The following is a 24,825-nucleotide window of genomic DNA, read 5'->3' on the forward strand; positions in this document are numbered from 1 at the left end:
TTATAGTTTTTGTTACTATCAAATGTGCATGGGAGATTTATTAGATTGTTAAAAGTATATTTTTCCACCTCCGCATGACTCCTGAGGTCTGCCCATGGTGGATATTGGTTGAGTGGTTATGGAAATGGTGTGGAGGATATGAGGGCCAAGGAAGTGGGTGAGGGTTGTAGAGACCAAAAGCTTCCGAAAAGACTGGGGATAAGTCCCAGAGAACTGAGAATGTCTATGGTCTACTTCCAGGGTTGATGGGCACAACTCCAACCCCCAACCCGGAAGAAAAAGTCACACAACTCAGAGCACTTTATCCCAAGGTGAATCCAACAAATCACAAATTCCAATTCGAGCTGCCCGCCTCAGTAGTGAAAATCCTGACCTAAGTGTTTGCTGAGATGGAATGTTTACATTATAACTGTAAATATAAAGCTTCTGAAAGCTCTGGATTCTCACCAAGTGAGACTCACTTGTCAAATGTGGCAATATTTAAGCATGGTTAAACAGTAAGGTTTGAGGATCAACACCTGCAAAATTGTATTGTCACCTCTACAATATAATTGTGATTTTGCTGCATATGAATAGCAACATAATGAAAGAATAATAAGGCTCCCAGTACTTACACATCGCTCAATTACTCCTTCTAGTTCTTCTAAAGCCATTTAGCTGCTGTTTTGTACTAACACTGAGAACTGGAATATGTGGGAAAAACACAGGCATTAAATTTGAAGTGTGTAGAAGCCTCTCTGCGATTAAGATACATATAAAAATTAACACTGATAATGTAAGTCAATTCACCAACTCATTTGATAACACTATGGAACTGAGCCATAATGACTAGGAATATCATAAGATTCGCTAATATCCTAAATGAATTCATTTCAACTTGTCAGTGGTGTGAGCACCCCAGCTGACCGCAGCCCAGGCTGGTGTACGTGTGAAAATTCAGAGTTCACACTCTATATTTACTTCAGTTTTAATTTCAACCCTCAGCTACATGGATAACACCCTCCAGCATCACCTCAGTTAATAACAGACAGCTTACGTTAACTAGATCTTCCATTCTTCAGTTGCATGGTTTCGTAACATAACATTCATGTTTACCCACTGAGCTAACAGGGAGTTGGTTTGACTCTAATAGCAAGTGTCATGTGAGAATGCCTTTAAGAAATGGATGTTTAACCAAAGTACCTTTACAAAATGCAGCAGCTCATATTACTGAAGTGATGTCAGAGGGTGGGGGGAGCTGAGCTGAGCTCACTTCTGCTTTTAGTTTCAGGTTTGAGGAGAAAGCTGGGAGTGTTTGTGTGTTTTGCAAAAGGCTGCAAGAAGAAAACACAGAACTGGTCTGTTGATGTCTGAAAATCCAAAGACTATAAGTATATTGAATGTAACCTCATGTCTGTTGTTAAAGGTGAAGTCCTTTGGAGGTTTGAAGGAACATTTTGAGGGATTATTTAGTGTTGTATTATTTTCGGGGTTATCTTTGAAGTAAGGGGTGTTAAGTGATTCAATGTTTATTTAAAAGGTTAAGTTGAATTCATGGAACAAATATTGTTTTGTGTTTAAAAACCCACGTGTCCATAATTGTAATACCACACCTAGAGAACAATCTGTGTGCTTCAAAAGTAACAATCCATTAAAGGGGGTGGTCGGTGAACTCCATGATACATTTTGGGGTTCTGAAAACACCGCTCCCATAACAATTGGGGGCTCATCCGTGATAAAATTCTATCTATTGGATTGGCTTTTGTGAACTTAAAGACAGTGAAGGATTGTGGCTTTTCCGGTGTGGTATTTTAGTTTAAGTGGGGAGAGTGTTGTGAACAATGGCTCTTTCGGAGGCTCAGAAGTTTTTAGGGGTGGACGTGGTAACACGGGATACCTTACAGGCAAAGACTAAAAACAGACCGTTAGGTTTGGCAAAAGCATTGCAGTTAACACTGCCTAGCAAAATACGAAAAGGTGAGGTAATTATGGCGGTATCTGCGCATTTACGTTTGTCTGTGATACATTCTGACTCATTAGATATGGCAAAGCTCCAGTTGCAGATTAAGCAATTTGAACATGAAAAAGAATTAAAGCAACTTGAACATGAAAAAGAATTAAAGTGGCTTGAATATGCAATGAAAGAAAAAGAGATAGAGATAGAAAGGAAAAAGAAAAGGAGAGAAGAAAGAAACAAAGAAAGAGATAGAGAGGAAAGGGAAAAATAGAGAGTTTGAACTTCGGAAAATGGCTCTGGACCATGAAAATCAGTTAAAATTGGCAGACATAAAGGGACACGTGCAGTTGGAGGAGATGGATGAGGATAATGAGACAGAGCGTCATAGTCGAAGACGCGGTGGGGATCTATTTAAATATGTCCAAGCATTGCCAAGGTTTGACGAGAAGGAGGTAGAAGCCTTTTTCATTTCATTTGAGAAGGTAGCTAAACAAATGAAATGGCCACAGGACATGTGGGTATTACTGATTCAAACAAAGCTGGTAGGTAGGGCTAGTGAAGTGTTTGCATCACTACCGGAGGAGGTATCTGGAACGTATGAGGAGGTGAAGAAATCCATCTTAAGTGCATATGAGCTAGTGCGTGAAGTTTACAAAGGTTTAGAAATTTAAGGAGAGAATTTGGTCAAACATACATGGAGTTTGAAAGGCTCAAACAGAGTAATTTTGATAGGTGGATAAGGGCTTTGAAAATAGACCAAACGTATGAAGTTCTTAAGAGAAATTATACTTTCGGAGGAGTTTAAAAATTCAATTTCGGATGTAGTGAGAACTCATGTGGAAGAACAGAGAATTAAAACTGCACGATTAGCAACAGAAATGGCAGATGATTATGAATTAGTTCATAAATCAAAGATTGGTTGCCGACATCAGTTTCAGCCGGTGAGGGATAGAAACTGGGGGCATGAGAAATACTCAAGTGGTAAAGGTAAAGGTGATCTGATGGGAGACAATAAGAGAGTGTACCTCAGATTTAAAAAGAAATCCAGGAGGGTGGAAAAGAAATTAAAAGTTTCAAATGTTTTCACTGTAATAAACTAGGCCATGTAAAGTCACAGTGTTGGTGGTTGAAGGAAAGCACTGGGAAGGTTGATGTAGTAAAACAGGATAAGACAGTGGGATTTGTTAGAGTGGTAAAGGAAAGCCCAAGGGAAGTGAAGGAGATGCAAACGATTGTACAGTCTGTTCAAGAAGTAATTGTTAAGAAGGTGCCCGATGTCTTTAAAGAATTTACTTGTGTGGGTAAAGTTTACTCATGTGTATCAGCAGGAGAAGGTAAAGAAGTCACAATTTTAAGAGATACAGGGGCTAGTCAATCTTTAATGGTAAGAGATGAGGAATTATGTAGTCTGGGAAGAATGTTGCCAGAAAATGAAATGAAAATGAAATGAAAATCGCTTATTGTCACGAGTAGACTTCAACGAAGTTACTGTGAAAAGCCCCTAGTCGCCACATTCCAGCGCCTGTCCGGGGAGGCTGGTACGGGAATCGAACCGTGCTGCTGGCCTGCTTTAAAAGCCAGCGATTTAGCCGAGTGAGCTAAACCAGCCCCTAAAAGGTGATATGTGGAATTCAGGGTGAAAGGAGTGGCGTTCCATTATATAAGGTAAGGTTGGAAAGTCCAGTGAAGAGTGGTGAAGTGATAGTAGGAGTAATAGATAAACTATCCTGTCCAGGAATACAGTTTATCTTGGGTAATGATATAGCTGGATCGCAGGTGCGAGTGATGCCTACTGGTTGATAAGCCAGTGGAAAATCAGACAACTGAAGGGTTGAAGGACGAACATCCTGGGATTTTTCCGGATTGTGCAGTAACAAGGTCGCAAAGTCACAGGTTAAGACAAGAGGAGAAATCAAAGAGTGAAGATGAAGTTGAGGTGCAATTATCAGAAACTATTTTTGATCTGATGGTTGAAAAAGAACAATAACGGGTGGAGGATGAGGCAGATATTTTTAGTTCAGGAAAATTGGCGGAGTTACAACAGAAAGATGTAGAAATAAAACAGATATATCAGGAAGCATATACGGAAGAGGAATCTGAGCGTATACCAGAATGTTATTACCGTAAAAGGGATGTCATGATGTGAAAAAGGAGACCTGTACATATGCTGGCAGATGAAAAGTGGGCCTAAGTTCATCAAGTAGTATTGCCGGTAGGGTATAGAAAGGAAGTGTTGCGAGTTGCACATGAGGTACCAGTGGGAGGTCATTTGGGAATAGGGAAAGCTCAAGCTAAAATCCAGAAACATTTTTATTGGCCTGGACTACATAAAGATGTAGTTAAATTTTGTCAATCGTGTCACACATGTCAAATGATAGGGAAACCTCAAGCAGTGATAAAACCAGCGCCCTTAATACCCATTCCAGCATTTGAGGAACCTTTTACGAGGGTCCTAATTGATTGTGTAGGACCGCTTCCCAAAACAAAAAGTGGGAATCAATATCTTTTGACTATAATGGATGTGTCTACTAGGTTTCCAGAGGCCATTCCAGTACGTAATATTACAGCTAAAAGGATTGTGGAGGAGTTACTTAAATTCTTTACTAGATATGGACTACCCACAGAATTACAATCGGATCAAGGATCAAATTTTACCTCAAAGTTATTCAAAGAAGTTATGGATAGCTTAGGAATAAAACAATTCAAATCAACTGCTTACCATCCAGAATCGCAGGGAGCGTTAGAAAGGTGGCATCAGACATTAAGACAATGTTGAGGGCGTATTGTCAAGATTATCCAGAGGATTGGGATAAAGGAATTCCATTTGTATTGTTTGCAATTAGGGATGCACCTAATGAGTTTACCAAATTTAGTCCTTTTGAACTAATTTTTGGTCATGAGGTAAGAGGACCACTTAAATTGATTAAGGAAAAATTGGTGGGTGAGAAATCGGAAATTACACTATTGGATTACGTGTCAAATTTTAGGGAACGATTAAATAGAGCAGATGAATTGGCTAGACAACATTTGAGAGTTGCACAAAATGTGATGAAACAGGTAGCGGACAAGAAATCCAAAGTTCGTAGTTTGGCCAGTGCGGATAAAGTTTTAGTGTTGTTACCAGTGGTAGGTGAGACTTTAAAAGCTAGGTTTTGTGGACCGTATCAGATTGAAAGGAAATTAAGTGAGGTGAATTATGTGGTAAAAACACCAGACAGAAGGAAGACTCACCGAGTGTGTCATGTGAATATGCTTAAAAGGTACTTTGAAAGGGAAGGAGAGAAAAAGGAGGTTTTAGTGATTCTAACTCAAAGTGACAAACCAAATCCAGATGACTGTGAATTTGACATACTTCAAATTAAATTGGAAAATGAGGATGTTCTTAAAAATTGGGATGAATTTTTAAGTTGCCTTCCAGAGGAAAAGCGAACTGACCTGGAAGAGTTATTGATATCACATGGGCAAGTTTATCGAGATAAATTGGGAAGTACTAAAATGGCTATACATGTGTAGATGTGGGAAATGCTGTTCCGATCAAACAACATCCATATAGACTTAATCCTTTAAAATTGGCACAGGTTAACAGAGATTGAGAGTATGCTTAAAAATGGCATAATTGAAGTGGGTTGCAGCCAATGGAGCTCACCCATAGTGATGGTACCTAAACCAGACGGTACCCAACGGTTGTGTGTGGACTACAGAAAGGGGAATGCAGTTACAAGAACGGACTCTTACCCTATCCCACGTTTGAAGGATTGCCGTGAGAAAGTGGGACAATCTACTTTTATTTTCCAACTTCCAGACAGGGAAAGGACATTTAAAACAGCGTATGGAGTTCTTCGATCAAATTCAAGCGGCGGGTTTGGTGATGAACCTGGCCGAAAGTGAATTTGGAGAAGCCCGAATCACTTTCTTCGAGGAGTTTCCGATACTCTAGAGACAAAGGGAAATAATGCGATTTCTTAGCATGAGTGGATTTGATCGAACATTTGTGCAAAAGTTTTGTGGCGTGATTACTCCACTTATGGACTTGCTGAAGAAACGTCAAAAATTTCAATGGACAGCGGACTTTCAAGAGGCATGTGACTGGCTGAAAGCTGAGATAACCGACGCTCCTGTATTGGAGAATTGCAAGGGACTCCGTGATCAGATTGAACTGAAGTATCTAACTTTAAAGAGAATTGCCGAGGCGTAGAGGAATGGATGGATCGTGCATTGACTTTCTTGTTCAAAGAGACTGTCAATCGAGAAGGATTTCGGTTGGAGGAAGAAGAACAGGAAAGATGGACCTTATTATTACGCCTGTTTGCATGTGTTGTTTTTTTTTGTGAAACGAAAAAGTATATTTACTGTGTACATTTCTTAATGGATGGTGCAAAAGTGAAAAATGAAACCATTTTGAAGTTGATGGGTTTTTTTCTTGGGGGGAGGTGTCATGTGAAAGTGCCTTTAAGAAATGGATGTTTAAGCAATATACCTTCAAGAAATGGAGCAGCTCATATTACTGAAGTGATGTCAGAGGGTGGGGGGAGCTGAGCTGAGCTCACTTCTGCTTTTGGTTTCAGGTTTGAGGAGAAAGCTGGGAGTGTTTGTGTGTTTTGCAAAAAGCTGCAAGAAGAAAACACAGAACTGGTCTGTTGATGTCTGAATATCCAAAGACTATAAGTATATTGAATGTAACCTCATGTCTGTTGTTAAAGGTGAAGTCTTTTGGAGGTTTGAAGGAACATTTTGAGGGATTATTTAGTCTTGTATTATTTTCGGGGTTATCTTTGAAGTAAGGGGTGTTAAGTGATCCAATGTTTATTTAAAAGGTTAAGTTGAATTCATGGAATAAACATTGTTTTGTGTTTAAAAACCCACGTGTCCATAATTGTAATACCACACCTAGAGAACAATCCGTGTGCTTCAAAAGCAACAATCCATTAAAGGGGGACGTCGGTTGAACTCCATGATACATTTTGGAGTTTGAAAACACCGCTCCCATAACACAAGTTTAACCTCCATTCTGGTGAACGTGATTGAAAATAACAGGTGTCACTGGGGCAGTTTGTAATTGATGCGGGCCTACAGTATGTAATAATCTTTATTGTCACAAGTAGGCTAACATTAACACTGCAATGAAGTTACTGAGTAAAGCCCCTCGTCGCCACATTCCGCGCCTGTTCGGGTACATGGAGGGAGAATTCCGAATGTGCAAATTACCTAACAGCACATCTTTCGGGACTTGTGGGTGGAAACCAGAGCATCCGAAGGAAACCCACGCAGTCATGGGAGAACGTGCAGACTCCGCACAGTGACCCAAGCCGGGAATCGAACCTGGGACTCTGGCACTGTGAAGCAACAGTGCTAACCACTGTGCTATCATGCCGCCCATGTAAGTGTTTATCCAGTAAGTAGCTAAACCATAGAAACAAGAAAGGTACCAAGTTCTGTTTCTAGTTTGTGGCAAGGTGAATGAGATAAACTAACTGTACAGACCAGGAATCAAACATGGGATCTTCCTGCCACCACAACTGGTGGAGATTTTCCTGGGTCTGTAGAAGGGGCAAATTTAATCCAGTGTTCCAGTTCCCGATTGCTGCTCAGTAATCATTTCTGCAATTATTTTTTAATTCATTCCTGGGATTTGGGTGTCACTTGGTAACGTCATTCCTAATTGCCCCAGAGAAGTGGTGGTGAGTGACCAACTTGAACATCTGCAGTTCATGTAGTTTAGGTATACCCACTGTGCTGTTAGGAAGGGAGCGACAGGATTTTGACCCAGTAACAATGAGGAAACAGTTACATATTTCTAAACCAGGATGGTGCGTAATTTGGAGGGGAAGCTGATAGTTGGTGAAGTTTCCAAGCATCTACTGCCCTTATTCTTGTAGGGAGTAGTAGTAATGGATTTGGGAGTTACCGCACTGTCCCTTGTAGATGTAGCCACGTTGTGCACCATTAGTGGAGTGAGTGTTTAAAGTGGTGGATGGGATGCCAATCAAATGGGCTACTTTGGCCTGGATGGTATCAAATTTAGTGTTGTTGGAGCTGCACTGCAGAGAGCAGTCCATCACCTTCCTGACTCATGTCTTGTGGATGCTTTGGAGTCAGGAGATGAGACACTTGCCACAGAATATAATCACAGTTTTGATATGCTGATCCGTTAAGTTTTGGTCAATGGTGAACTTGCCTCTCTCACAGTTGTTAATAGTGGGGGAATTAGCCAATGGTAATGCCATTCTTATAATGCCAAGCAGAGGTGGTTAGAATGTCTGTTGGAGATAATCATAGCCTGGCACTTGTGTGCTACAAATGGTACTTTCCACATATTCATGTGGTATCAGGTGAGCACAGATTTTTTAAAATATAAATTTAGAGTACCCAATTCTTTTTCTTCCAATTAAGAGGCAATTTAGGGTTCCCAATTGACCTACACTGCACATATTTTTGGGTTGTGTGGGTGAGATCCACGCAGACATGGGGAGAACGTGCAAACTCCACACGGACAGTAACCCGGGGCCAGGATCAAACCCTGGTCCTCAGTGCCGTGAGACAGCAGTGCTAACCACTGCGCCACCGTGCTGCCCTTCGATGAGCACAGAGATGGGGGCGGGGTTAATGAATACTCTACTTGGGCTTTGCCCCACAGGTCACTTTCCGATTGTTAGGCAGACCCACAGTCAGTTTTATCTACGTTTCGTGTCATTGGGAACCAAATCTTCCATCTATTGAAATCACCTATGTGTGACTAATATGAAGGATAGCTCAGATACAGCACAGAATTAGTCCACCAACCCCTATGAAAATCATTTTTTTCTAGACTGGGGGCTCTTCAAGCCTGTACCAGTTATGTTACCACCCGTGGTCAAAACCCTCAGCACTTCCTGGTGCCATATCCCTCTATACCTATTCTATCCACATATTTGTCAAGGTGCCTTTTGAATGCTGTTAATGTTCTGCTTCCACAACCTCCCCTAGCAACGCGTTCCAGGCACTCACCACCCTCTCTGTAAAAAAACCTTTCTCACACATCTCTAAACTTTGCCCCATGGACCTTAAACCTATGCCTCCTACTGACGGGCCTCTCCACCTGGGAAAGAGTGCCTGCCCATCCACTCTATCCATGCCCCTCATAATCTTGTTGACCTCAACCAGGGCGCACCTCAACCTCCATCGTTCTAATGAAAACAGTCAGAGGCTATTCAGCCTCTCCGCATAGCTAACATCCTCCAGACCAGGCAACACCCTGATAAACCTCCTCTGCACCCTCTCAAGCCTCCATATTATTCTGGTGGTGCGGCCTTACCAACGTTCTACACAACTGCAGCATGACTTGCCAGTTTTTATACTCGATGACCAATCCAATGAAGGCAAGTATTCCATATGCTTTCTTGACTACCATGTCCTCTTGTGTTGCCACTTTCAAAGGTCTGTGGACCTGGACGCCCAGTTCACTCTGACTTCCTATATTCCAAATAGTTTTGCCATTTACTGTATATTTCCCCTCTATGTTAGACCTACCAAAATGCATTACCTCACACTTGTCCGCATTAAACTCTATTTGCCATTTTTCTGCCCAAGTCTCCAACCTATCTATGTCTGCTGTATCCTCTAACAATCCTCAATACTATCTGACACTCCACCAACATTGGTGCTATCCGCGAACTTACTAATCAGACCAGCTACATTTTCCTCCAAATCGTTTATGTATACTACAAACACCAGAGGTCCCAGCACCGATTCTTGTGGAACACCACTAGTCACAACCTTCCATTCAGAAAAACACCCTTCTACTGCTACCCTCTGCCTTCTGTGACCGACCCAGTTCTGTATCCATCTTGCCACCTCACCTCTGATCCCGTGTGACTTCACCTTTTGTACCAGTCAGCCATGAGGCACCTTGTCAAAGGCTTTACTGAAGTCCATGTAAACATCCACCACCCTCCCCTCATCAATCATCTTTGTCACCTCCTCAAAAAACTCGATCAAGTTAGTGAGGCACGACCTCCCCTTCATAAAACCATGCTGTCTATTGCTAATGAGTCCATTTGTTTCCAAATGGGTATAAATCCTGTCCCTGAGAATTCTCTCCAATCCTGTCACTGAGGATTCTCTAAACCAAGGAAATGTGAAGGCTATGCTGCGTCTTTTCAGTTTATAAAGATTGGAGGAGGGAAAGGATGGGCATGAGGACAAAAGAGAAGGATGAGAACAGTGGGAAGGAGAGGAGCTCCTTATATAAATAAAAGCAAAATACTGCAGTTGCTGGAGATCTGAAATAAAAACAGGAAGTGCTCAAAACACTCAGCAAGTCTGCAACATCTGTGAAGAGAGGAACAGAGTTAACGTTTCATGTCCAATATGACTCTTCAGAACTGAAAGAGTCATATTGGACTCAAAAATCTGTTTTTTTTCCCCACAGATACTGCCAAGCCTGCTGAGCAGTTTCTTATGTTTTGGGGCTGGAAGGTGTTCTTGCTTTGCGGTTAGGGATTATATTTTTGAATGGGGTTCTTGCAATTTTTGTGCAAGGCTTTCAATTTTCTGTGTATCAGGACTCATAATTCTGCCAAATCATTCAACCCATTCTGACTTTGATGTGACACCCTACCTTCAGCTCTCTAAGGTTGGGTGCCACTTGGGAGTCGAGACATATTTTTGGGCAGAGCAAGAACATTTATCCTGTGTGTACTTTATAGGTATCTGTTCACATAGGACTGGCATCAAGCAAGAAATTTGGAAAAATTTCCATTTCCTGCCATGGTACTGCTTTGTATAATAATATAATCTTTATTGCCACGAGTAGGCTTGCATTAACACAACAATGAATTTACTGTGAAAAGCCCTGAGTTGCCACATTCCGCGCCCATTCGGGTACACAGAGGGAGAATTCAGAATGTCCAAATTACCCAACAGCACGTCTTTCGGGACTTGTGGGAACAAACCTACGCAGGCACAGGAAGAATGTGCAGACTCCACACCGACAGTAACCCAAGCCGGGAATTGAGCCTGGGACCTTGGAGCTGTGAAGCAACAGTTCTAACCACTGTGCTGCCATGCCACCCATATATACACACAAAAAGTCTTATCTGTAGTATGTGCCGATGCCTACATGTTCTTATTTAGTGAAAAATAGCATAGTTGGCAGTGGTGATTTTTGATCCTGGCTCAGATAACTCAAATTGGGCTATACAGTTGTTAAAGTCTGTCACCTCTCTTTGTGATACAGAATGTAGGGATGAATTGAAAGTCTTAATTTAAAAAAAAACATTCTGGTATTGTTAGTGGAAATATTTGGCAAACTGTTCAATTCAATTTACCTTTTTCTTTGTTCTTGTCAAGCTCCAGTATCTTGAAACTTAGTGATAAGTAAAGTGTACTGGAATCAGAAGCTCTGGGTTAGTTCCCAAGCTGGCTCCAAATCACTGCCTCAAGACTTAAAGGACTTTACAGTGCACCTCCCTGATTAGCGGTTGGGAAAACTTCTGAAATAAAAGTGCATTTATCAACAGACAAGACCAGCCAACTCATATTTCTCATAACGCAGAGCAGCATATTATGCAAATTTCAAGGTTGCGCCCGGCTCAGTGACGCGATGAGGCCGTTAAATCTCTCAAGAGTCCTCTCACAAGATTTACAACACTTGTTACGCCTTGTAAGATCTAACGTGATCTCACAAGGTCACACGCTCTGGATCTCGCCCTCAATGGGCAGGATACAGATTTGCATATTCAAGTGAGTAGTTAGTCTCACTTGAATATGTCTACGCCAGTTACCCAAGGCACAGGAGCGAATGGCCTCGCCTTGGGGACCCCACCGTAGCGCCGTTTAGCACCAGTTTCCACAAAAACAGGCTTAATGGCACGCTCAGGCAATCAGAGGCCCCTGGGTGGTTGGGCTCTGGACAGGGTGGTACCCTGGCATTTGTGATGCCACGTTAGCACCCTGGTAGTGCCACCCAGCAGGCACTGCCAGGTTGGCATGGGCACTACCAGTGTGCCATGCTGTCAATGCCAAGTTGCCCATGTCCACAACCAAATCAAGACTTCTTTTCCCATTAACTCACACGCCAAGTTTCCTGCATCACCATACACTGAACTGCATTTTTTTTTTGTTCAATAGCTTCAGATATGCAACCAAATAAACAGATAAACTAGTGAAATGCAGGAATTACAGTTGTATCATGTTTTGAAAGGACAGTTCAGTTTGAACGTCTTCCCATCATTTTGGCAATTATCTCCACCTTGCCTTTCACTTCCCATTGAGGCCAGTCCACATTCTGATATTATCCATCCATGCCATCTGGGGCCTTAACAACAATTTGACACTCAACTGAAAACCTCAAAATGAGAGAGGATTTAAACAAAACATGGTATGTGAATTGCTGGACTGTTGGCAGCTGAAAAAGGCTCACACTGAAAACCTTCCACCAACTTTTAGCTTTTTGGTCACGGGGTGAGACTCAAGATAAGAGAGTGAGAAGCAGATTGCAAACACAAGTACGAATTAAGACCATGGGGGCTCCATTTATTTACAAAAGAAGAACAGACCTCCGTATAATTTTAATGGACTGGATGGAATTTTGATTGCAATAATAATGCATGGGCCACCAGCAAGCAATCCAACACCCTCTCTCTCAACCCCCCGCACAGCAATCCATCACCCTCTCCCCCCCCCCCCCAGCAATCCAACACCCCCTCCCCCCCCCCAGCAATCCAACACCCCCTCTCTCCCCCCCCCAGCAATCCAACAACCCCTTTCTCCCCCCAGCAATCCAACACCCAATCTCTCCCCCCAGCAATCCAACACCCTCTCTCCCCCCCCAGCAATCCAACACCCTCTCTCTCCCCCCCCCCCAGCAATCCAACACCCTCTCTCCCCCCCCCAGCAATCCAACACCCTCCCCCCCCCCCCAGCAATCCACACCCTCTCTCCCCCCAGCAATCCAACACCTTCTCTCCCCCCCAGCAATCCAACACCCTCTCTCCCCCCCCAGCAATCCAACACCCTCTCTTCCCCCCCAGCAATCCAACACCCTCTCTCCCCCCCCCCCCAGCAATCCAACACCCTCTCTCTTCCCCCCCCCAGCAATCCAACACCCTCTCTCTTCCCCCCCCAGCAATCCAACACCCCTCTCCCCCCCCCAAGCAATCCAACACACTTTCTCCCCCCCCAGCAATCCAATACCCTCTCTCTCTCCCCCCCCCAGCAATCCAATACCCTCTCTCTCTCCCCCCCCCCAGCAATCCAACACTCTCTCTCTCTCTCCCCCCCCCAGCAATCCAACACTCTCTCTCCCCCCCCAGCAATCCAACACCCTCTCTCTCCCCCCCCAGCAATCCAACACCCTCTCTCCCCCCCCCAGCATCCAACACCCTCTCCCCCCCCCCAGCAATCCACACCCTCTCCCCCCCCCCAGCAATCCAACACCCTCTCTCCCCCCCCAGCAATCCAACACCCTCTCTCCCCCCCCCCAGCAATCCACACCCTCTCTCCCCCCCAGCAATCCAACACCCTCTTCCCCCCCCCAGCAATCCAACACCATCTCCCCCCCCAGCAATTCAACACCCTCTTCCCCCCCCCCCCCAGCAATTCAACACCCTCTTCCCCCCCCCAGCAATCCAACACCCTCTTCCCCTCCCCCAGCAATCCAACACCCTCTTCCCCCCCCCAGCAATCCAACACCCTCTTCCCCCCCCAGCAATCCAACACCCTCTTCCCCCCCCCAGCAATCCAACACCCTCTCTCCCCCCCCCCCCCCAGCAATCCAACACCCTCTCTCCCCCCCCCCCCCAGCAATCCAACACCCTCTTTCCCCCCCCCAGCAATCCAACACCCTCTTCCCCCCCCCAGCAATCCAACACCCTCTTCCCCCCCCCAGCAATCCAACACCCTCTTCCCACCCCCCAGCAATCCAACACCCTCTTCCCCCCCCCCCCCAGCAATCCAACACCCTCTTCCCCCCCCCCCAGCAATCCAACACCCTCTTCCCCCCCCCCCCAGCAATCCAACACCCTCTTCCCCCCCCCCAGCAATCCAAAAACCTCTTCCCCCCCCCCAGCAATCCAACACCCTCTTCCCCCCCCAGCAATCCAACACCCTCTTCCCCCCCCCCCAGCAATCCAACACCCTTCTTTTCCCCCCCCCCAGCAATCCAACACCTTCTTCCCCCCCCCCAGCAATCCAACACCCTCTTCCCCCCCCCAGCAATCCAACACCCTCTTCCCCCCCCCCCAGCAATCCAACCCCCTCTTCCCCCCCCCCAGCAATCCAACACCCTCTCCCCCCCCAGCAATCCAACACCCTCTCCCCCCCAGCATCCAACATCCTCTTTTTTCCCCCAGCAATCCACACCCTCTCCTCCCCCCCAGCAATCCAACACCCTCTCCCCCCCCCCCAGCAGCAATCCAACACCCTCTCCCCCCCCCCAGCAATCCAACACCCTCTCCCCCCCCCAGCAATCCAACCCCTCTCCCCCCCCCCCCAGCAATCCAACACCCTCTTCCCCCCCCCCAGCAATCCAACACCCCTCTTCCCCCCCCCAGCAATCCAACACCCTCTCCCCCCCCCAGCAATCCAACACCCTCTTCCCCCCCCCCAAGCAATCCAACACCCTCTTCCCCCCCCCCCCCCAGCAATTCAACACCCTCTTCCCCCCCCCAGCAATCCAACACCCTCTTCCCCCCCCCAGCAATCCAACACCCTCTTCCCCCCCCCCCAGCAATCCAACACCTTCTTCCCCCCCCCAGCAATCCAACACCCTCTTCCCCCCCCCCCAGCAATCCAACACCCTCTTCCCCCCCCCCAGCAATCCACACCCTCTCCCCCCCAGCAATCCACACCCTCTTCCCCCCCCAGCAATCCAACACCCTCTCCCCCCCCCCCCAGCAATCCAACACCCTCTCCCCCCCCCAGCAATCCAACACCCTCTCCCCCCCCCCCCAGCAATCCAACACCCTCTCCCCCCCACCCCAGCATCCAACACCCTCTCTCTCCCCCCCCCCCAGCAATCCAACAACCCTCTCCCCCCCAGCAATCCAACACCCTCTCCCCCCCAGCAATCCAACACCCTCTTCCCCCCCCCAGCAATCCAACACCCTCTCCCCCCCACCCCAGCAATCCAACAACCCTCTCTCTCCCCCCCCCCCAGCAATCCAACACCCTCTCTCTCCCCCCCCCCCCAGCAATCCAACACCCTCTCCCCCCCAGCAATCCAACACCCTCTTCCCCCCCCCAGCAATCCAACACCCTCTCCCCCCCCAGCAATCCAACACCCCCTCCCCCCCCCCCCCCAGCAATCCAACACCCTCTCCCCCCCCCCCCAGCAATCCAACACCCTCTCTCCCCCCCCCAGCAATCCAACACCCTCTCCCCCCCCAGCAGCAATCCAACACCCTCTCCCCACCCCAGCAATCCAACACCCTCTCCCCCCCCCCCCAGCAATCCAACACCCTCCCCCCCCCCCAGCAATCCAACACCCTCTCCCCCCCCCAGCAATCCAACACCTTCTTCCCCCCCCCAGCAATCCAACACCCTCTTTCCCCCCCCCAGCAATCCAACACCCTCTTCCCCCCCCCCCCAGCAATCCAACACCCTCTCCCCCCCCCAGCAATCCAACACCCTCTTCCCCCCCCCAGCAATCCAACACCCTCTCCCCCCCCCCAGCAATCCAACACCCTCTCCCCCTCCAGCAATCCAACATCCTCTTTTTTCCCCCAGCAATCCAACACCCTCTCCCCCCCCCAGCAATCCAACACCCTCTCCCCCCCCCCCAGCAGCAATCCAACACCCTCTCCTCCCCCCCCCAGCAATCCAACACCCTCTCCCCCCCCCAGCATCCAACACCCTCTCCCCCCCCCAGCAATCCAACACCCTCTCCCCCCCCCAGCAATCCAACACCCTCTCCCCCCCCCCCAGCAATCCAATACCCTCTCCCCCCCCCCCAGCAATCCAACACCCTCTCCCCCCCCCAGCAATCCAACACCCTCTCCCCCCCCCAGCAATCCAACACCCTCTCCCCCCCCCAGCAATCCAACACCCTCTTCCCCCCCCCAGCAATCCAACACCCTCTTCCCCCCCCCAGCAATCCAACACCCTCTTCCCCCCCCCAGCAATCCAACACCCTCTTCCCCCCCCCAGCAATCCAACACCCTCTTTCCCCCCCCCCAGCAATCCAACACCTTCTTCCTCCCCCCCCCCCAGCAATCCAACACCCTCTTCCCCCCCCCAGCAATCCAACACCCCCTTCCCCCCCCCCAGCAATCCAACAGCCTCTCCCCCCCCAGCAATCCAACACCCTCTTCCCCCCCCAGCAATCCAACACCCTCTTCCCCCCCCAGCAATCCAACACCCTCTCTCCCCCCCCCAATCCAACACCCTCTCTCCCCCCCCCCAGCAATCCAACACCCTCTCCCCCCCAGCAATCCAACACCCTCTTCCCCCCCCCAGCAATCCAACACCCTCTTCCCCCCCCCCAGCAATCCAACAACCCTCTCCCCCCCCCAGCAATCCAACACCCTCTCTCCCCCCCCCAGCAATCCAACACCCTCTCCCCCCCCAGCAAATCCAACACCCTCTTCCCCCCCCAGCAATCCACACCCTCTCCCCCCCCAGCAATCCAACACCCTCTCTCCCCCCCCCCAGCAATCCAACACCCTCTCCCCCCCCCCAGCAGCAATCCAACACCCTCTCTCCCCCCCCCCAGCAATCCAACACCTCTCCCCCCCCCAGCAGCAATCCACACCTCTCTCCCCCCCCCCCCAGCAATCCACCCCCCTCCCCCCCCCCCCAGCAATCCAACACCCTCTCCCCCCCCCCAGCAATCCAACACCCTCTCCCCCCCCCAGCAATCCAACACCCTCTCCCCCCCAGCAATCCAACACCCTCTCTCCCCCCCCCACAATCCAACACCCTCATCCCCCCCCAGCAATCCAAACACCCTCTCCCCCCCCCAGCAATCCAACACCCTCTCCCCCCCCCCCCAGCAATCCAACACCTTCTTCCCCCCCCCCCCCAGCAATCCAACACCCTCTTCCCCCCCCCCAGCAATCCAACACCCTCTTCCCCCCCCCCAGCAATCCAACACCCTCTTCCCCCCCCCAGCAATCCAACACCCTCTCTCCCCCCCCCAGCAATCCAACACCCTCTCCCCCCCCAGCAATCCAACACCCTCTTCCCCACCCCAGCAATCCAACACCCTCTCCCCCCCCCCAGCAATCCAACACCCTCTCTCCCCCCCCCCAATCCAACACCCTCTCCCCCCCCCCAGCAATCCAACACCCTCTCCCCCCCCCAGCAATCCAACACCCTCTCCCCCCCCCCAGCAATCCAACACCCTCTCCCCCCCCCCAGCAATCCAACACCCTCTCCCCCCCCCCCAGCAATCCAACACCCTCTCCCCCCCCCCAGCAATCCAACACCCTCTCCCCCCCCCCCCCAGCAATCCAACACCCTCTCCCCCCCCCCCAGCAATCCAACACCCTCTTCCCCCCCCCCCAGCAATCCAACACCCTCTTCCCCCCCCCCAGCAATCCAACACCCTCTTCCCCCCCCCCCCAGCATCCAACACCCTCTTCCCCCCCCCCCCAGCAACCCAACACCCTCTCCCCCCCCCAGCAATCCAACACCCTCTCCCCCCCCCCCCAGCAATCCAACACCCTCTCCCCCCCAGCAATCCACACCCTCTTCCCCCCCCCAGCAATCCAACACCCTCTTCCCCCCCCCCCCCCCAGCAATCCAACACTCTCTTCCCCCCCCCAGCAATCCAACACTCTCTTCCCCCCCCCCCAGCAATCCAACACTCTCTTCCCCCCCCCCCCCCCAGCAATCCAACACTCTCTTCCCCCCCCCCCCCCCCCCAGCAATCCAACACTCTCTCCCCTCCCCACCAAATAAAAACACAACCCGAAAGTGTGCGCTCCACCCCATCTCCCGCTGAGGCACCGAACAGGAGCACACGTGCCGCGCGCTGACGGTTGGGTTTAAACGGAAACGTTCCATCCCCTCCCCCAACCGCTTACCTTTCCCGTGCAGCAGCGTAGCCCCACCTCCGCCGCGCGCGCATTCTGACGCAACCGCGTGATCAGGGGTCGGATTTTACCCGTCACATGGCACTTAGGGGAACGCCCATTTCTCTCATGTCCGCCCCTCTCCCAGCCCCGCCCACCGTCGCCCCAGACCCGCCCCTCACTGCCCCGGCCACGCCCCCATTTCGCCCGGGCCTGGTCCCCCCCCATCGCTCCAGCCCCGCCCCCATTTCGCCCCGCCCCCCATCGCCCCCAGGATAACTGTCAAAGTCGCAGGTTGCGTGTGGGTTGCGACGACATCAAGTTGCATTTAATAACAGTCCCTCTCCTGTGTCCTGGATCAGTAGCTTTCTAACGCAATCACCCTCGTTTTACTATTGTCAAACTCAGGGGCTGTTAGTGCATCAGGAATGATATTTGTGAATGAAGATGTTCGCCTATTTCATGATACGCAAGTGTGTCAATTTTTTCTGGAGAAAGTAACAAAACACGTTGTGGGGGATTCTCTGATCCTGAGGCTAAGCATTGACGGCGTGGGAAACGTTTCATGACGGTATCAACACGGCCTCAGGATCAGCAATTTTGGCCCTTACAGGGGCCAGCACGGCACTGGAGCGGCCCATGACGCTCCAGCTGCTGATCCTGACGTCAAATGGGCGCCGCGGGTCTGCGCATGTGCAGTGGCACTGGCGCCAACATGGGCATGCGCAGTGGCTCCCTTCTCCACGCCGGCCCCGACGCATGGCGCAGGGCTACAGGGGACGGCGTGGAAGAAAGGAGGCCCCCAGCTTGAGAGGCCGGCCCGCCGATCACTGGGATCGGATCACGGGTCAGGCCACAACGGAGGCCCCCCCAGAGGTCGATCCCCCCTCCCCCCACAGACCATCCCTGGACCCTTCCACGCCAAGGTCCCGCTGGCTGAGAGCAGATTAGAATGGCGCTGGTGGGACTCTGGTTTTCTGTTACGGCCGCTTGGCCCACCCTGGGCCGAGAATCGCCGGGAGGGCCCCGTAGATTCTCTGCGGAGAATCGCATGAGGGCGGAGTGGTGTGATTCGTGCCGATTCTCCGGCCTGGCCCGAAAGAATCCCGCCCGCTATGTTTACAATCAAAACCTGTAACTCCAGAGCGGGTTGTATCTACAAATGCACTGTAGAAAATGTCAGATATTTGCTATTAACTGCATCAACATAGACTAGTTAACAGAAAAGGTAAATCAAAGAATAGTGAGTTAATATGTTTATTGAATGGCCCTGCTATATTCTAAAGTACATCCAGAATATATGACCTTGCAAACTTTACTATCCTGATGTTGCTCTGTGATACATAATCTTGAACAGTTATAGGAAGCTAGCAGTAGGTTGCAAAACTGCACACTCTCTCGTCCCTTGTTATGACTGGTACCTTTGGAAAGATCTAGCAGCTGCCTGAGCTTGTTATTACACAATGAGGCTTATGCTTTGTAGTCTGATCGCCTCCTTGTTCCCAATGTTAAATTGTTTTCCTCAATGCGGGCCTCTTTGTTCCGAATATTAAATTATTTTCCTACATGCTGACCGTACCTACTTCTCAATTCTTGGTAACGTAAATAAAATGGATCTGTAAAACATTAATTAGTTTTGGTTGATGGCTTATTCGTAGTTTGGCTGCACAACAGAATCCTTTCGTTCCTAAGAAGATTATTGGTAACAGAAAGCTGGTGCATATCGGCTTTAGTTAATAATAAAGATGTGAACATTTGTTTTTGTCCGAAACCTAAACATTGCTTACATGAATTGTCAGCGATATATTTAAAATTTCAAATGTATCTCTTGACATAAGCTTCATTTCTTTTCTTCAATGATTTAAATGCTTTCCTCAAACCAACAAAGGATATTGTGCCTAGACAAACAGTTATATCTAACTATCATGTGCTGACAATAAAGAAATATAATTTCTAGCTATTTTCTCTTACCTCATCGCCTGGTTTTGAAGAGTGGAATACTTATATCTAAGTTAGTACTGATCTGACTGGAATTCTCGTGACAGCTCCTGAAGATGCTTATCCCTCATCCGTTTCCTTAATAGGATATCTCCTCTCCTGATTTTCATTATTGCTGCTGCTTCATGATTGGATGGCTCATGGAGATTTCTCTTGTGTGAAGATAATGATATAAAACAGGTTTGGGTCTCCCAAAGCCACACAACATTCATGGTGACAGCATAGGGGCTAGTTTAGCACAGTGGGCTAACCAGCTGGCTTGTAATGCAGAATAATGCCAGCAGCACAGATTCAATTCTCGTACTGGCCTCCTCGAACAGGCGCCGGAATGTGGCGACGAGGGGCTTTTCACAGTAACTTCATTGAAGCCTATTTGTGACAATAAGCGATTATTATATTATTAAAGGGTCATCTGGACTCAAAATGTTAGCTCTTTTCTCTCCCTACAGATGCTACAAGACCTGCTGAGATTTTCCAGCATTTTCTCTTTGGTTTCAGATTCCAGCATCCGTAGTAATTTGATTTTATTCATGGTGACATGGTATGTGTTTGAAAACAGATGTTAAGAGGTGTTAAAAAAAATACAATGATGGTTCATCTCTTTGTTTCCCCCCTTCCTGTGGGGAAGTAACTTCCCTCCATTGAATACTTTCCCATGATTATACACCGACAGGGTGGCACAGTGGTTAGCACTTCTGCCTCACGGCGGTGAGGACTCGGGATTGATCCCGGCTCTGGGTCACTGTCCGTGAGGTGTTTGCACATTCTCCCAGTGTTTGCATGGGTTTCACCCCCACAACCCAAAGATGTGCAGCTAGGTGGACTGGCCATGCTAAATTGCCCCTTAATTGGAAAAAAAAAGAATTGGGCCCTTTAAATTTATTTTTTAAAATGCACCGAGGAAGGGGCAGCCAATGTGTGGGGGAGCCACAAGACAATATTTCAGGTGGCACATTCCGGAAATACTCAGCAAGTCATGCAGCATCTGAAATAATTTCTCTTCTCACAATTCTTTCAGATGCTGCCTGACCCGCAGAGTATTTCCAGTATGTTTTGTTGTGTATGCCTGCAGCTTACGATAGAAAACCTATGTGACTATTTCACATGGTATAGGTTAATAGCTCCTTTGACAGCTCATGATGTCGACAACCTAGAAGATCAAGAGCAACATGGGAATACAAGTTCTCCTCCAAAACCACACACTATGCTGACTTGGAATTATATTGCCGTTCCTTCAATCTTGCTGGGTCAAAATCCTGGAACTCCCTTCTTAACAGCACTGCGGGTGTATCTACATCACATGGACTGCACCAGTTCACAAAGGTAGCTCAGAGTCATAAAGTCATAAGTGTTACAGCACAGAAAGAGGCCCTTCGGCCCATCATGTCTGCGCCGGCCATCAAACACCTACCTGTTCTAATCCCATTTTCCAGCACTTGGTCTGTAGCCTTGTTTGCTATGGTGTTTTAAATGCTCATCTAAATGCTTCTTAAATGTTGTGAGCTTTTTTGCCTCTTCCACCCTTTCAGCCAGTGAGTTCCAGACTCCCACCACCCACTGGGTGGAAAGGGTTTTCTTCAAAATCTCCTGCCACTTACCTTAAATCTATTCCCGCATTGACCCCCTCGACTAAGGGAAATAATAATTTCTTATTATCTACCCTATCTATGTCCCTCATATAATTGTACACCTCAATTAGATCCTCCCTCAGCCTTATCTGCTCTAAAAAAAAAACAACTCCAGCCTAATCAGTTTCTCTGCATAGCTGAAATGCTCCGGCCCAGGCAACACCCTGGTGAATCTCCTCTGTACTCTTTTGAGTGCAATCACATCTTTCCTATAGTTTGGTCACCAGAATTGCACACAGTACTCTCGCTGTGGCCTAACGAGCGTTTTGTACAGCACCATCAGAACCTCCCTGCTGTTCACAATGTACATTAATTATTTAGATGAGGGAACTAAATGAAATATCTCCAAATTTGCACATGACACAAAGCTGAGTGTGAGGAGGATGCAGAGATGCTTCAGTGATTTGGACAAGTTGAGTGAGTAGGTAAAGGCACAGCAGACGCAGTATAATGAGGATAAATGTGGGGTTATCCAATTTGGTACCAAAAACATGAAGACAGATTATTATCTAAATGGCTATAGATTGAGCAAGAGAAGTGTGCAACAAGACCCGGGTGTCCTTGTACACCAGTCACTGAAGATAAGCATGTGTGTGCAGCTGGCAGTGAAGGCGGCAAATGGATATTGGCCTTCATAGCGAGAGGATTTGATACAGGAGCAGGGATGTCTTGCTGCAGTTACACAGGATCCTGGTGAGGCTCCCCTGGTGGGATATTAGAACAAAGAAAAGTACAACACAGGAACTGAAACTTCATCCCCCCAAGTCTGTGTGGTTTTGGTCTTCTTATCTGAGAAGGATATTCTTGCTATAGAGGGAGTGCAGCAAAGGTTTACAAGACTGATTCCTGGGATGGTGAGGCTGAGGTACGAAGAAAAATCGAGTCAGTTAGGATTATATTCACATGAATTTAAAGAATGAGGAGGGATCTCATAGAAACCTATAAAATTCTAACAGGACAGGGTAGACGAAGGAAGGATGTCCCTGATGGTGGAGGAGTCCAGAACCAGGGGTAACAATCTAAGGATATGGGGTAAACCACTTAGGACTGAGACGAGGAGAAATTTCTTCTCCCGAACGTACTGAGCCAGAAAGCAGTTGAGGCCAAAACATTGTGGGCTATATTCTCCATCGGCAGGATCCTCCCCTTTGTCGGCAGCGCACTCACAGCCTCAAATTTCTAGACGGTGTGGGGATGCCTACAGTGGGAAACCCCATTGGCCGGCTGGCAGGACGGAGGATCCCTCCGCTGCCGGCACGGGAGAGCCGCGCCAGAAAATGGGTGCGGCGGGATGGAGAACCTCACCCAGTCTGTTTTCAAGAAGGAGTTAGATATAGCTTTTGGGACTAAAGGGATCAAAGAGTATGGGGGGAAAGTGGAAACAAATTATTGAGTTGGATGATCAGCCATGAACATAATGTATGGGGGAGCAGTTTGATAGGCTGAATGGCCCACTCCTATTTTCTATGTTTCTATATTCTATGCCTCAGTTAATAAAGGCAGTGTTCCATGTGCCTTCTTAACCACCTAATCTACTTGTCCTGTTGTCTTCAGGAATCTTTGGACAGGCACCCCAAGTTCCAAAGAATCAGTACAGAAGAGGCCTTCAGCCTATTAAGCCTGTAGCGACTAAAACTATTCTAAATCTACACTATTTCCACTTCCCAGCACTTGGCCCATAGTCTTGAATGTTATGACATTTCAAGTACTCATACAAGCACTTTTTAAAGATTTGAGGTTTCCTGCCTCAACTACCCTCCCAGGCAGTGCATTCCAGATTCCCACCACGCTCTGGGTGAAAACATTTTTCCTCAAATCGCCTCTAAATCTCCTGCCTTTCACCTTAAAATTCTTGTTATTGACCCTTCAACTCAGAGGATAAGCTGCTTTTTATCCACCCAATCAGTGCCCCTCAGAATCTTAAACACCTGACCTTCTCAGCCTTTTCTGCTCCAATGAAAACAACCCGAGTTTATCCAGCCTCTCTTCATAGCTAAAATGCTCCATCCCAGGCAATATCCTGGTGAATCTCCTCTGCACCCTCTCGAGTGCAATCACATCCTTACTATAGTGTGGTAACCAGAACTGAACATAGTACTCCAGTTGTGGCCTAACCAAAGTCCTCTACAGCTCCAACATAATTTCCGTTCTCTTATAATCTATGCCACGACTGATAAAGGCAAGTGTCCCGTTTGCCTTCTTAACTGCCCTATTAACCTGTTCTGCTGCCTTCAGAGATCTGCAAGCAAACACCCCAAGGCCCCACTGTTCCTCTGAGCTTCCTAGTGTCCTGCCATTCATTGAGTACACCCTTGCCATGTTACTCCTTCCAAAGTGCATCACCTCACGCTTTCAGGGTCAAATTCCATCTGCCACTGATCTGCCCATCTGACCAATCCATCTATATCCTCCTGTAACCTATGACCTTCTTCTTCAATGTCAACCATCAGCCAATCTTAGTGTCATCTGCAAACTTACTTATCACCCCCCCCGCCCCACTCTTTTTCTTTTGTATTGTTTATATAGATCACAAACATTAAGGAGCCCAACACTGATCCCTGTGGTATGCCACTAGCCACTGGCCTCCAGTCACACAAAAAAAGCCTTCTAGCAATACCCTCTGTCTCCTATCACTAAGCCAATTTTGGATCCAACTTGCCACGTTATCCTGGATACCATGTGCTTTTACCTTCTTTATCAGTTTCCCATGTAGGACCTTTTCAACGGCTTTTCTGACATCCATATTAACTACATCAACCAAAATCCTTAGAATCCCTACAGTGCAGAAGGCCATTTGGCCCATCACGTCTGCACCAACCCTCTGAAGTACCACACTACTTAGGCCCACTCCCCCTCCCATCCCGTAACCATGCCATTGATCATGGCCAATCCACCTGACTCACACATCTTTGGAGTGTGGGAGGAAGCCGGTGCACCCGGACGAAACCCAGGCAGACAAAGGGGAGAAAATGCAAACTCCCCACAGACAATGACCCAAGGCCTGAATTAAACCCGGGTCCCTGGCACTGTGAGGCAGTAGTGCTGACCACTGTGCCACCATTCCTCTGTACTTCCTCGCATCCTTCTGTTCAACCAACCCAAAATCCAACCCAAAATGCATCATCTTCTCAATCGCAATTAGGAATGGGCAATAAAGGTTGACCTAGCCAGTGACGCTCACATCCTGGGAATGAATAAGAAAAATCACAAAGAAAAATTGGTCCCATTACCTGGTCATACAAGAACTAAGGAACACAGATTGAAATTTTAA

The 24,825-nt window shown here is 48.2% G+C and overlaps 1 protein-coding gene across 1 annotated transcript in view; it reads right to left on the reverse strand.

The window, feature by feature from the left end:
• glmna (glomulin, FKBP associated protein a) overlaps nucleotides 1-20,049 on the reverse strand; it is a 57,212-nt gene extending 37,163 nt beyond the window's left edge. Inside the window, exons 1-3 of the mRNA XM_038793821.1 lie at nucleotides 19,900-20,049; nucleotides 11,242-11,406; nucleotides 615-683 (exon numbers count right to left, since the gene is read on the reverse strand). Of these exons, the coding sequence (XP_038649749.1) occupies nucleotides 615-653 (39 nt within the window). The 5' untranslated portion in view covers nucleotides 654-683; nucleotides 11,242-11,406; nucleotides 19,900-20,049. The remainder of the gene's footprint in view (nucleotides 1-614; nucleotides 684-11,241; nucleotides 11,407-19,899) is intronic.
• Between the last annotated feature and the right edge of the window lie 4,776 nt (nucleotides 20,050-24,825).

Source organism: Scyliorhinus canicula, chromosome 4, assembly GCF_902713615.1.
Source record: "Scyliorhinus canicula chromosome 4, sScyCan1.1, whole genome shotgun sequence".
NCBI lineage: Eukaryota > Metazoa > Chordata > Chondrichthyes > Carcharhiniformes > Scyliorhinidae > Scyliorhinus > Scyliorhinus canicula.